Source organism: Vigna radiata, chromosome 6 (genome assembly GCF_000741045.1).
Source record: "Vigna radiata var. radiata cultivar VC1973A chromosome 6, Vradiata_ver6, whole genome shotgun sequence".
NCBI classification, from domain to species: Eukaryota; Viridiplantae; Streptophyta; class Magnoliopsida; order Fabales; family Fabaceae; genus Vigna; species Vigna radiata.
The window spans coordinates 33334133-33348275 of NC_028356.1; the positions used below are offsets into that span (position 1 = coordinate 33334133).

Here is a 14143-nt window from a genome sequence, read left to right on the forward strand (position 1 = left end):
TAAACCCTAGCCATGTAACACTTGTCGTAATGAAAAACTGTGTTGGAAACTGGCCAACAAAAGCAGTAGCAGAACCCTTGATGGCTAGCCCTAATTCTGAGAAACCAATGGAGCAATAATTCCATTCCAGCATTAAGTAATTGGTTTGGAAAATAATTAATAATTTGGCGTCAGAGAAAAAAGTGTGGTGGGGTACAAAAGAGTGAAGCATGTGAGTTGGATTTGGAGCCATGTGCTAGAATCAATCACAAATATACATATTCATTCATTCATCCACACATCTTTTGATTTCCTGCTCTCTGCACGCCGATGTGTATTGGCTCACTGTGGCGGTGTTGCAGTCATCCCCACCACTGCACTATCTTTACCCACTCTGGCCTGCACTATCTCACCACTCTCTTTCAATATCATGCCTTAATCTACTCTTCAAATTCTTCTATCCAATAAAACCTTTCTATTCACTTTTCTGTTACGAATTCAAGTCCAACTTGCATGCTCATAGAAACCAAAAAAATAGAGTATTATATAAAGGTGGAAGACTCGTTAATTTATTGTTTTAAAGTTTTAGGTAGAGAGTAATGTCAATTCTTTATGTGATTGACCTTATATCTTATTGGTATCTGTATTTCTCGAGTAAACTTCTTCCTCAAAAGACCCAACAGTAATATTAGAGCGATGGTTTTTCTTGATAACAGCACGAAAGTTTATTCATGATTGTGGTTGGTTGGGAATGTTTCCACTGGAGAAGTGTATCAATGTGGAAGGGTTATTGTTAGTAACAGTTGTGATTGTGGTTGGTTGGGAATACTTCCGCTAGAGGAAGAATGTACCAATGTGAAAGAATAATTGGTATTTGTATCTCTTCCCAGCGAACTATATAAAAAATTATTGTATCAGTGCATTTCTGGTATAGCCTTCAGAATTTCTCTATATTTATGAGTAAGATGAGGGAAAACCATCACAGAAAATCAAGTAGTCTGCATGCCTTTTATTTTCTTTTAGTATATATGGAATGTCCAACATCCTTTACCCTATTTTGGTGTGGTGTGATTAAAAGAAAATTCACTTTATTCTTTTTGGTATTTTTAATTCAAGAGTAATGATCAATGGGTTGCATGATGAATGGAAAATTAATGGATGAGACACAGAGAGACAAGGTTGTTTGGAGTTATAATAATTGAGCACAAAATATGGTACTCCATTTCTATGTCATTCGTCCAACACATCTTTTTAGGATTCTACTATTTCATTATGTATGAAATTGATTGTATATAATTACATTTGTCTCTTGTATATATATAGATGAAAAGATTTCAACCATATATCCTATGTGAGAGAGTAACAAAACCCATAAACTCATGCATGTACTATACTTTTAGTTGGCCATATAATGAAAGCATAATTAACCATGTAATTAAAATGAATTATTAAGATATGTATGTGAGAGCAATGAATTTTAACTATATATACTTGAAATGGACTATTATAATTTTATTCCTTCATGCTTTTATGAGATACGTAACTTCTTTCTCTCTTCATTTTCACACACATATTAACATTTTATAGTGAAAAATATGAATTCTAAATTCGACTTTACAATAGATAATTAATAAATAATTAACTAGATTGGGTCTGATTTATATGTTCATTTATTATTTTGTTAATTCTATTTTGTGAGGCAAATTGTGAACTGAATTGTTAGAAGATATTGTTTGTTTAATATTAAATTTTGGTGTTACAAATATTTTTTTTATTAAAATTTCAAATTAGTTTTAATGTTTTAAGTAATTTTAATTATTTTTTTACAACTTTTTAAGTTCTTTATTATATTTGTATTGTTTTAAAAAACTTTTTTGTGGTAATTTTAAACAATTCATTTTATTATATTTACTCTTCTAATCTTTTAAAGTATTTTTTTATATATATTTTATCACTCTATTTATTACTATTTTTCTTGAAATGTAAATTCTTGGTGAGTAGATTCTAAGAATTGTTTAAAAAATATTAATCAGAGATGTGAAAATTTAGGAGAATGCACAAGCTTCGTGTGAACCGAGTCAAACATAAACATAAAAGGAAGAAGAAGGTGAAAGATTGTTTTGTTTTGGAAGCCGAAAGACAAGATGATCATTTTAAGAATTATCGAGTTGCAGTTAGAAATTATAAGGGTGTGGAAAGTTAAAGCTGACTTCAATTGGGGGTGCAAGAATAAACATGAAAATTGGGCCAACTTGTTGATTAAATTAACAATTATAAGCAACAACATTGTTTGTTTATTTGCTTCTAACATGTGGTGCAGAAAAAAAATGAACAATATATAGTCAACGTTGAACTGTTAACACTGATATCAGATCTCTCATTGTTGTAGTCTCTAATATGAAAAAAGAAGAAAACATGTTTAGATACGTATAGCTTTAATTCCTATTAATAGTTAATAAAATTTATGATAAGTAACTGAAAATAAATTTCTTACAGGTAACTCAAAATACGTCATAAATTGATAATTTTTTCATTACATTATAAAAATCAGAACTATACTAACAGAATATATATTATAAAAAAATGATTTTATCTGTCATAAAAATATCATTTTTTACTAGTGGTTACACGTCCACCCTACTAAAAAAATACAGGAACAATTATTTCTAAGATTTCACAACATTATGCAAATTCTTTACTTTTTAAACAATTAAAATGATAAATGTAATGTATCACAATAATTTTTCAAAAAAAAAAGAGTAAGAAATCTGAATAAGAAACTAAAATCATATAATTTTATAAAACAAGAAACAATGAGCATGATTTACTAAAAACAAATTAAGATAAATGGATGTATTACTTTTATCGAATCACTTAAGTCCTGTTTGGATACACATAACACATTAAGGAGGGATGGGACCACTCCTCACCACCAACCTACCAACCTGATGCTGGAACACAGCATTGCTTTTGCATGAAGTTTCTTATAACTAAAAATTCTAAGTCCTGTTTGGTTTACGATTATTTTGTAGTGTTTCATGTTAAAAAATTATTTATTTTTAATTCTCAAATTTCCATGAATGCTTGTAAAGGTATCTATAAAAATATATGTGATTACTTATTAACAAGACCCTCACGTTTATTAACTTACACTTTATACTATAAGATGAGCTTAACTTTTACCAATCTTATTCAGTATAGATAAATATGATAAAAAGAAATTGTGATTTAACTGATTTAACTTACCAATATTTTTTAATTTCATCTGGAATTATGAATCCAACCACTAATAGATATATTAAATAATGTTAACAAGAAATAGTGTAATTGGTAGCCTAGGTTGTAGAACTAATTGAAACTCGAAGTTGAAAGTAACAGTCTAACAGATCCTGAAGGAGTTAGCAACAGTGCAACATAGAGGAAGGAAAGTTGAAACATTTTAGACAGTGGCATGTGGGAATCTATTCTACTGACGGTGGCTGCCACCGCCGGCAACAACATTGGAAAGATCCTTCAGAAGAAGGGCACTATCATTCTTCCACCCCTTTCTTTCAAACTCAAGGCATGTCTAAAGTTCCATTTTTTTGTGTGTTTTAAATTGGTATGATTTGGTTTTTATTAAAGATCTCACCTTTTTTTGAATAAATTGCCATTTGAAGCATGTGGGTGTCTTTGAATTTTTGAAACTGTTCTGAGTTTCTATTCCTGCGTTTATTTGCTGTCAGTGTAAAATTTAACATTTTCCATCAATGTGTATGATTGAGTGGCAATTGATAAATACCAAGATTACGTTCTTCTTTGTCCTTTTTCATTTAAGATTATGTGGGCTTGTAGTGAATGTTTGGTTATTGATTCCATTGTGTTTGCAGGTTATAAGGTCATATGCTTCAAACAGAACCTGGGTGATTGGTTTTCTAGTGGATATATTTGGGGCATTATTGATGTTAAGGGCATTGTCTTTGGCTCCAGTAAGTGGTGAAGAAAGAAATTGACACTCAATTTGAAGGGCTTTTTGTAATCCTCTCGTCTATTGTTTTGCTTAGGCTTTTGGCAATGTTATGGTAATTTTCTTATGTTAAATATGTTATAGGTCTCTGTCATCCAACCAGTTTCTGGCTGTGGACTAGCAATTCTATCACTCTTTTCCCATTTTTATCTCAAGGAAGTCATGAATGCTGTTGATTGGGTTGGCATTACATTGGCAGGTTTTGGCACAATAGGTAAAGTAAGTTTATATTAACCATAGAGCAATTTGTTTATTGTTTACCATAATCTGCTTCATGTGAACTCCACGACAAGCAAGGTTGATGTAGGGGAGGGGGATAACTTTGCAATAGAAAAAGTGTACAGAAATCAGGAAAACAAAATATAAGTTTTTATAGTTCATTCTGTTCATTTTGATTGAGTGATGATTTTTTTAGCAGTTGGCGTAGTTCAGAATTCAGATCTACATAGAATTAAGTGTTTGCTGTATGATTTATTTGTGTGTACTATTGTATTAAACTCCTGTGTCTTGTGCACCTGAGCAATGGACTGAAAATTTCTGGAATTTTCCTCCTTATTTCATGGCTGCTCAGAAAACTAAGTTTGTGTTGCAGGGTCATTGTATTAATGTGTTTTTGTATTTACAAAATACTAATTGGTTAAGTATCGTGCGTTTTTTTCTATGATTAGGAGTTGGTGCTGGAGGTGAGAAGCATGAGGTGGTTGCTCTATCTATTTTTCGCTTACCAGCGTTGGCATTTGTTGTTTTCATCTTGTTTGTAGGTACCTTGTCTTATGAATCAACTTATTTTATAGTCAAGTGGCTTTATGAACAGAGATATTTAGCATTCATAAGTTTGTATCACTTGATTTTGATATAGTAAAAATGTGTGAGGAAATACTTGAAATCACTGTGAAAGAAGCATAGTGGTATTCTAGTATTAATTGCAAGCCTATGCATGGTGTCGATGCCAAACCTACATCATGCTTAACGAGAGGCATATAATCCATGCATGAACTTGTATATATTTCTAAAATCATAATTCTTACTTGTATGAGAAAAACGTCATCTGATTACCTTATAAACTGGTTTTACCACTTATTTTTACGGGATGTTATTTTCCTCTCTATCTCTATCTGGTGCATCTAAAATGCAGAATTCAGATGCCGTCCTTAATGGATAATTTTATAAATGTCTTTGAAGTAAAATTGTTATTTGATTGCGAGGCAATCACATTTTCATAGTCATTTTAACTAAACGTTACTACTTTGTTCTTGAATCTATGCATGTCATATTCACCAACTTCCTTGCTAAGTCAATACAATGTGAAGGCATTTTGCAGATAGAATTATTAGAAGACTATTTTTTACTCTGCAATTTATTAATGGCTTGCATATGATTTAATGATTTATCTGTATGAGATTATGAGTTCACCAATCACCTGTGCAATCAAGTGGTATTACTGCCTTCCAGACAATGTTTTGAATTTAATTGTTAGAAAAATTTGTGCAGATACTGCTTAATGGATGGGTTCGAATATGCAAGAGTCAACGAAGAGAACAAGAAATGGTATTCATGATTTATACATGTTGGATAGCCTTTAGACTTACGTATACATTTTCATCTAAAACACCAACGAATGGTGGTTTATGAGCCATGTTGTTTTCTGCTCTTTTATCACTTGACATTTTTTAAGTTATTCAGATGGAATATGATGTCGTTGAGGAAATCATCTATGGCTTGGAATCTGGTATTTTGTTTGGGTACTTTTGTTTCCTTATTCACTCTTTTCTATGTATTCCATTCATTTTCACATTCTTCTCACTTGTTCTTATACCTCAACTGCTTAAGACCAGGATGACTTCTGACAATTGAATTAATAGTTGCACAATGCAAAACAATTAAGCATTACAATTATTATTTTCGTGTATTGGTAGTTTCATTTTTGGGATAAAAGAAGGTTTTTAGATAGAAAGGAGAGGAACGCAGTTAGGAGAATAATATGTGTGTGTTATTAAGGGATTGATAACATCCAACACTTTTGTGCTTTGACATTTTGTTAAAAATTTTACATCAATTAGAGATTTGGCTAAATGACAAGATATAAGTAGATGCAATTATCACCTTATGGACCAATTTTATAAGGTTGAGTTAGACTTAAAATATACTTCATAAGATGGTATTAGAGCCTATCTCAATGAGGTTTGTTGAGCTTATCGTATCACCCGCTATCGAGTCATTGTCAGACCATCCATAAATATCTATTCTCATGCTTAAGATGTCTAGTCTTTGGTGTTAGAGGGTGTGTTGGAAATCTCACAACAAGAAGATTGAGTTTGGTTTAAAATCTACTTCCTATCACATTCCACATCTTATTTTGAACTAAACCCAACTTTATATTGTTAAAAACTTGAAATTATGGCCAATAGTGTCGTTTTTACATTTTTTTGTTACCCTGACGACATCTTTTCTCATATGTGTGCCTCTTCTATGTAGTTTACTTTTATTTAGAGGTTGCCACAGTCATCATGCCATAGTATATATAAAGACAGATGCAACCAGTTAAGTCAACTTGAAATTGCAACCACTTAAGGCAACTGGTCATGGCAAATGAAGCCTTTGAAAAATATTACCAGAAACTTCTTTGTTGTAAATATTCAACTGAAGCCATTTATATAGCTTATTATTACTTTCTTTTAGCTTATGATTTCAACATTTTTTTCTTGGAGGCTAAACTTGGCTTAATTGGAAATTTAGATTTATTGAACACCATTGCTATTTGCATGACAGATAACAAAACATTTACATCACTCTTACTTTTCTTTACACCTGAATGCAGGATGTCATCTGTAATATCAAAGATAGGATTTATATTCCTGGATCAAGGTTTTCCCAAGCTGTTGGCTCCTGTGTGCATCCTGATCAGTGTCTGCTGTAGTGGCACAGGCTTTTACTACCAGGTATTCTGAAGAGTACTTTTATATACTATGACGAGGACTGTTACACCCTTGAGGCATGCCATGGAGGGAAATTAACCCATATAAAACCACTAAGGAACTTGTTCAATTTCAGAGGTGATAAACTCTTGAAATAATCACTATCTTCCCTTCTCCTGCAGACACGTGGTCTAAAGCATGGGAGAGCTATTGTGGTTTCTACATGTGCAGCTGTGGCATCAATTTTGACCGGTGTACTTGCTGGGATGTTTGCTTTGGGTGAGCGACTTCCTTCAGAACCGAAAGCTCGCCTCGCACTTCTTCTTGGATGGTAATATAAGATGTCATGCTTTGTGTTTTGCTGGTTACTTTTTTCTTTCAGAACAAAGGAAAAGGCCAAATGAAAATGCATACCTTCCATTTTTTTTCTCTATACACAATAAATATGCATGCTAGTCAAAGGAAAGAGGACTCAGGAGTATACCTGAGTATTCATGCTTTTGGAATGGTATGCAAGTTGAACTTTTAGATTGAAAGAGTCCATAATATTCATGCTTTAGGAATAGTATGAGGTTCTGGAGTGAAAGATATAAGGACTAGGCCTCTTTTACTACAACAATGTTAGGATCCAATTGTAAGGTATAAAACTTGAGTCCTGCATTGGAAGTATGGGATTCTGGGCTGGGATTTTTGCCCTCCGACTGCAACAATTAGCTTTTGTTGTGGTTCTATAATGGTTCTTATCAATTTCTTCCTCATTCCATAAAACAAGAATGAAACTGTGGTTCTCATCTTAATTGATCTTACCAATGGATTTAAAGTTAAAAGATTTCACGTTCATTGTTTTCCAATATTCTTTGCGTCAAACAATGCAGAAACAAACATCAGCAGTTGATCAATATCCAGAAGAAGCTACATCATATTTGGTTGTCTGCTACAAACATTTGGTGGTTTTCATCTAATTTGTTCAGCGAGTAATTATTTGGGTTGGTGAATAAACTTAACTAGATAACCATCATTGAAAACATAGATTGAAACTATTTTAGAAAGACTCTAATATTTAGTAATTCGTGTTTCGCAAACAAAATGGAAATCTTCATGTTCTTATACTCATGAAACACTGTGCTGCAGGCTGCTTATTATTATGGGTGTGATTTTACTTGTTGGCTCAACACGGCTAGTGAGATTTCTTTCTTGTTCCTCGAGTCAAAGAAGAAGCAATGTGGATAAGAATTTTGGCCTTAGAAGAACCACTTCTTCCCGTGTTAGGGAACCAAGTCCAAGTGCTATCATTCAAGCAGCAACATTAAATCATTTACTATCATCATCATCCAAAGAAAAAGCTTGAGCTGACATGTGCTGGGTCACGTTCCTTCATAGTTAGCAGAATATCTGAGCATTAAGTTGCTTTCTAATCCGATTGGCAAGGGCAGGGTGTGTTGTACGAGTATAGTGGCTGCTTCATCAGAGGATATTTTGGTGTGATCATTCATTTATGATTCACACATTATGGATGAAATATCTGAGGCCTCCTTGTAGAAACTTTTCATGAAGTTCCATTATTTTTTTTTTGTTTTCAAGGATTCTATATGACAGTGGTGTGGATAGCATACCAACATACAGAATTTGTTTTATTTGCACTGAAACATATTTTGATGAAGAAAAGTTTATTCTTGTGCAGTGGTGCAGTGGTGCTCTTTGCATATATAGGTGTTGCTTCGTTAGAAAGAAATGTCAATAATATATTTCTTGTAGAACATTCTACTGTTGGCAAAAAAAGAAATTGAAATTATAAAATGTGTATCTTCATCAATAAATGTTGTAACAAAATTACATGATATTGTATTTTTCAATATATTTTTATCAATAGAAGAGTGTGTTGCTATTACTTCTACTTGTTAGAATAGTCTGATGGAAATAATGTATTCTAACAGATTGCTTCAAAACCACTGTTTATATAGGTAAATTTAAGGAGTGAAAGTTCTTATTTCCTACATTTGATAATTCATCTAGATGTTGTATCTCATGATTCATTGACTGCAAAATTGAACAACTAAAAAAAGAGGAAAACATTTTCATAAATCAAGTCTTTATTTATTAATTTTTTGAAATTGTACTTATGCATAACTTTGGGGTGAAAACCTTTTGGAAACATTGCACATGTCTAAATTATGGTTATGGAAAGCATAAGTGGAAAAAAGTGCTCCTTTAGGAAGTACCAGCTTTCTCCACTGAACTTTGTGCTTTAGCCAAAGCAATTTGTCCACCATGACAAGCAGTGACAAGAGGAAATACAGTACTGTAAAAAATCCAGAAGAAATCTGGACCAAATTAATTAGTAACCAGAAGTAAAGAATCACTAGCAAGGGTCATACTATAAATAGTTCCTATACAATTTCCTGTTCCACATTGTTGGCACCCTCAAATATGGCCAACTTGCACTGAAGAGCACAACATTTGTCAAGGCGAAAGACTGTTGCAAGATTGCTTCAGCACTCAAGAGTGACATTTTTTGAATTTGGTTAAAATACACTCATAATATAATAATTTAGAGTGTTCTACAATCAACTGCAAAATACAAAATCAGCAATATTATACGCTAAGTTTTGTACAAGATAATTTACAGTGTTTTGTCTAAATTACTTTAAAAGTCAAATCTCTGATACTTTTCAATTAGTTTACCTTATAAAAAAATGTACACACTAAACACACTTTCTGTTAATATGAGTTCAGTAATGCAATAGACAGAAACACCATTTATATTTTGCCAATATAAACTCTCTTTTTTTCTGGATAGATTTTAATAATCTAAAGTTGTAATTTGAATATCTTTGTGTTCCAAAGATATAAGTTTAGTTAAACCAAAAGTATGCAATAGTTATCCTAGCAGCTTCCTTTTAGCATGTTAATAGGTGGACATTTGAAGACTTTTCTGCCCAGAAAGGGGAAGAAAATGAACTTGAGGTGATTTTTTCTTTTAAAAGAAAAGAGACTATAACGGTTGCCTGTTCAGGAAATAAATGACTATAGTTTCTTCTATACCAAATAAAATGTCAATTATAAAGTAAAGTCTTCAGGTTTCACAAAAAGTGTAGGTTGTCCATGATTCACCTACATTGTCAAATTTTGGCACTGCATAGTGGAGCCTCATGCCAGCCCATAAACACAACTGAGATTTTGCCATAAAAATGCTAGTCACCATCTATTTGCAATTTCAATGCACTTTTACCCTTTAAACGGTGTTATGTAACAAGAAAATATGACTTTCTCACAGTTACTCAATTGACCATTAAATGAAATGATGATGCAAAACAGCAAATCACGTATACCAGAACTTCAAAAAATCAATGCACGGTGACAAAAAACACATGGCCCTTGTATACATTTCAAGTAATGAAAAGTTGCATAAAAAACGTTTTTTTGAAAGGTCTTCAACCAATCAAAGATTCATTCTGTATTCTCCAGTCCTGCATAATTACCCAATCGCTTTGTCTTCCAGCTCTCATGAGGGGCTACATGTTCATGGGAAGGAGAATATTGCTGCAAAAAAGTGAATTTAGCATTTAGAGCTATAATCAACACGGTAACCAAGAAAGAAAGAACACAGCACTTCAAAACCAAAGTTACATACAAGCACTTTTTAAGAGTTTGAAAGTTGGAATATGGCCAAAGGATACTTATACTATCTATGTTTACAATTAGACGGAAAGCTCAAAAGTCCAATTTGTCAATGATCAGACAAACAAATGCCTTGAAAATGATGAAATATGGAACAAAATATGATTAAAGGCTCTCCTTCAATGGTCTATTTTAGGTATCCAAAGGCAACTCTTTAACTGATTATTTTACAACAGCCTTAAAGAACTCCTATACTGTACCATCAAACATGTTTAGCTAATTTTTTTCTCACGAATTTAGTAAATCAATCGACAATTCATCAGTTTACAATATTAATGCATTTTTTGTACTAGACATTTACTGGTGTTTCCTTTCGCATGTTAAAGTACAGTTAGGCCTAGACCTCCAATTTCATCATAAGTTCTTTGGCTGATGAAGCCGCAACGAGAATATCCCGAGCACCACGCTTAATGAAGCCTTCTTTAACACCATTGTCAAACAATGCAAGCAACGAGTCGTAGTAACCATCGACATTCAGTAGACCAACCTGTGCAGGATGGTACTGAGTTAACATATGATTGTATTAGTATACCAAAGATTTTATACTATTCAGCTTACCGGCTTTTTATGAATTCCAAGTTGAGCCCAAGTTATCATCTCCAACAGCTCTTCCATTGTTCCATATCCTCCTAATTATAAGTCAAGGAGAGATATAAGAAAGAAACAGCAACTACTATGCATTCGGTACAGCAATACAGTACACCAAAATGGTAAATTTCAGTATACGAAAGAACATCATTAGTAATACTTATATGAAATCACCAATCTTTTAAAAACTATTTGAAAGCTGTTCTTGTAACTACCAGGTAGAGCGATAAATGCATCAGCTTCTTGAGCCATTGCAGCTTTACGCTCATGCATATCTGAAACAATTCTCACTTCACCGACTGGTTTACCGGATATCTGTCAAAATAGCCATTTACAACGTACTAATAAACAACATATTCTCTCCCAACTAAGTCATTATACAAAGTAAAAGAAGTGAATAGCTATTAAGGGCTTATTTGGACATAAGCTAGAACTGCTTTTAAGAGCTTCTCAACAAGAAATATAGGAATTTATTTTTTTTCCAGCAGAGATGCTACCATTTTAACTTTGTGACCGAACAGACTCTTAGAAAACATAGCTTAGCACACAATAATAACCTCATCCCTCAAAAAATAAAAGAACTTTTTTCTAATTTCATGACTCCAGTTCAGATTAATTTTTCAAAAAGATGGTATCTTTGACTTCAAATCATCACATAAATCGCAAACATAAATCAATATGAAACATGAAGCAGTTCATTTCCAATGCTCAACTTAACTGTACACATAAATATAAAACAAGTAATCTGACACAGAATATTAAAGTTAACAGTTGAACAGGTAGTAGCACAAATACCTCAAGGGGCATGAGAGCTTTTGGAATAACCCTGTATATGTAGAGAAGGGGGAAATAAGGGAAAAGACAAATAAACAAAGAGTGAGACAAAATGATTAAAACAATAACAATTGGCTTGCATAGTGAATGAATAGAGCATCCATGACAGACACTACAAAACAAAGTATGTTGCTTTAGCATACCCAAGAACATGGCAGCCTCCATCATACATTTTCTGGGATATTAAGCCCATTAGCCCAACACTTCCTCCACCATACACCAAGTCAATCTTCTTCTTAACCTGTAATTTATTCCAAAGAATAAAACACAAAAACACAGATAAAGACAAAAGTGAAGCTCTAGTATTCCCTCCACATATTAGAAAACAAAAATACCAAGTTTTGAGCATCACACTTTGTCATTATGTGCCACACCAAAAAGTCAAGCACACTTAAAAAACCCCACAAAACTTACAACCTTTTAATCAAAATTGAATTTGTCCTTCTGTAATTTATATTGACCTGTATTGATTGTAAAACTTTCAATATTGATAGGCAAAAAAGTACTGAGTTTTTCTTTAAGAAATGCATCTAAGTTTTTATCTTTTTATGAAACCAATAATCCAGAGCAATAAATGTCCTGCAGAAGGTTGTTATCAAGAAAAAAAAATGTTCTGACAACTACGTACCCAAATGCCCATTATGGCAAAAGATGAGTTTTTTCTCACAAATAGAGAAAGGTAAGAAGAAAAAGAGTGTTCCAAAAGAAAGCTGACCAGTTCATTGGCCAGTTCAATGGTGGCGTCACTGAACACTTGGCGATTACCGGAGTTGCTGCCGCAGAAGACACAGAGCTTCTTGAACATGTCTTTGGGGAAACCTTGTTCCATTTCTTTCTGCGTTAGTTTGAAGATTATGTTGAAGATGGGAAATCCAAGACCACAGGAATGACAATGGAGAAAGACAACTATTGTTTATAACAAAGAGAGATACATTAGTTTTTATATTTTTTTATAGTAGTAAAAATAGATTATTTGTTTAAATAATGATATATATAAAAAATGAAAAAAAAATTAATTGTAGTTGCAATTAGAATAGGTAAGAGATTAGAAAAATTTTTAAGCTAAATAATCTCGCGATTGTTCAATTATGTGATCGATATTGTATTAGTTTAAAATTTTAAAATTGGTGGTTGGTCCTATTTAAAACCCATGTGTTTCATGATTTCAATAAAGTTAAAATGTTTGAGGCCGCAGTCTATATTATTTTTAAATAAATATGTTTTAGGTCTTAATAAATCATGGAATTTACTTTTATTTCCTTTATATATATTTTTTTAATTATTTTGTCTGCAGTAAATTTTTTACTTTTTTTATTAAAACTTTTTTATATGAAATAAAATGTTTTAAATTACACTCCAGGATAAAATAAATAAATAAATAATGTATTATTAATGAAAAAGATAAAAAATATATCAACGAAAAGCAAATTTTAATAGTTTATTAGAAACAAAAAAAAGTATAGGATTCTTATTTTTTTATTGATGTTTTTTAAATTTTTGTTCAATTAAAATAAACTTTAAATAATATTTTTAATATGATTATTACAAAAATTAACATTTTTGTCGTAGACGATAATTTATAATTAATTGATAATGTAAATTAAAAATCTATTAACATTTTTTTAATTATTCACACAGTTTTTTTTCTTTGTTGAGTTTGTTATATTTAAGTATATCATAATTAATAATAATATTATTTTATATACATTTTTACATTATTTTTTATTTTTTTTAACATTTTATATATTAAATTATTAATTAATTATTTAAGTGTAATGCTCATCTTCATTGGGTTGGATTATTTGATAACCAAATCTGATTTAATTTAATTCAAATTAGCCTCTTGTTATACATTAATAATAAGTTTAATGTGGATGACCAAAGACTTGACTAATCTAGGGCATATCAATTGTCACGCAGCAAAAGTTAGGTAGGTTAAGTCACACTTAAATTATAATTTTAAGATTCTACACTATGAAGTAAAAAGAGTGCAATGGTCATTTTTCCTTTGAACAAACTAAAGTTGTTGAAAATGTTGTGGTTCTTAAGCAGTTTTCTTTAGATGAAAAATAAAATAGTACATTATGTAAGAGGAAAGGATATTATATTTTTTACTTTAACTCTTAATAAGTTTTATAGAATT

General features: G+C 31.7%; 2 protein-coding genes across 7 annotated transcripts; one reads left to right on the plus strand and one right to left on the minus strand.

Moving 5' to 3' along the window:
- The first annotated feature begins 3284 nt into the window (after nucleotides 1-3284).
- LOC106763914 (probable magnesium transporter NIPA9) lies at nucleotides 3285-8741 on the plus strand. Of its 6 annotated transcripts, none has more exons than XM_022782487.1 (9): nucleotides 3286-3541; nucleotides 3849-3947; nucleotides 4070-4199; nucleotides 4654-4746; nucleotides 5463-5533; nucleotides 5669-5727; nucleotides 6804-6924; nucleotides 7083-7231; nucleotides 8032-8740. In XM_022782487.1, exons 1-9 carry the CDS (start codon nucleotides 3431-3433, stop codon nucleotides 8246-8248), a joined length of 1050 nt encoding a protein of 349 aa, XP_022638208.1. In that variant the 5' UTR covers nucleotides 3286-3430; the 3' UTR covers nucleotides 8249-8740. The 6 variants fall into 6 exon arrangements, with proteins under 6 accessions (XP_022638209.1, XP_022638208.1, XP_022638211.1 ...); XM_014648093.2 differs by having other exon boundaries at nucleotides 3287-3541; nucleotides 4654-4682; nucleotides 5477-5533; nucleotides 8032-8739; XM_014648092.2 differs by having other exon boundaries at nucleotides 3288-3541; nucleotides 4654-4742; nucleotides 5477-5533; nucleotides 8032-8738.
- Nucleotides 8742-10194: 1453 nt separating this feature from the next.
- LOC106763989 (cytokinin riboside 5'-monophosphate phosphoribohydrolase LOG8) lies at nucleotides 10195-12891 on the minus strand. The gene is made up of 7 exons (XM_014648179.2): nucleotides 12716-12891; nucleotides 12144-12241; nucleotides 11962-11992; nucleotides 11382-11481; nucleotides 11137-11207; nucleotides 10922-11065; nucleotides 10195-10440 (listed from the first exon to the last, which is right to left on the minus strand). The coding sequence occupies exons 1-7, from the start codon at nucleotides 12827-12829 to the stop codon at nucleotides 10348-10350; spliced, it is 651 nt and encodes a 216-aa protein (XP_014503665.1). The 5' UTR covers nucleotides 12830-12891; the 3' UTR covers nucleotides 10195-10347.
- Between the last annotated feature and the right edge of the window lie 1252 nt (nucleotides 12892-14143).

Coding starts and splice junctions, on each gene's coding strand:
- LOC106763989 (XM_014648179.2), bottom strand. CDS start 12,829: ATGGAACAAGGTTTCCCCAAAGACATGTTCAAGAAGCTCTGTGTCTTC. Junction 11,993..12,143: donor GGAGGCTGCCATGTTCTTGG/GTATGCTAAAGC, acceptor CTACATATACAG/GGTTATTCCAAAAGCTCTCA. Junction 11,208..11,381: donor TGCATTTATCGCTCTACCTG/GTAGTTACAAGA, acceptor ACTTATAATTAG/GAGGATATGGAACAATGGAA.
- LOC106763914 (XM_022782487.1), top strand. CDS start 3,431: ATGTGGGAATCTATTCTACTGACGGTGGCTGCCACCGCCGGCAACAAC. Junction 4,747..5,462: donor TGTTTTCATCTTGTTTGTAG/GTACCTTGTCTT, acceptor TTTAATTGTTAG/AAAAATTTGTGCAGATACTG. Junction 5,534..5,668: donor AACGAAGAGAACAAGAAATG/GTATTCATGATT, acceptor TAAGTTATTCAG/ATGGAATATGATGTCGTTGA.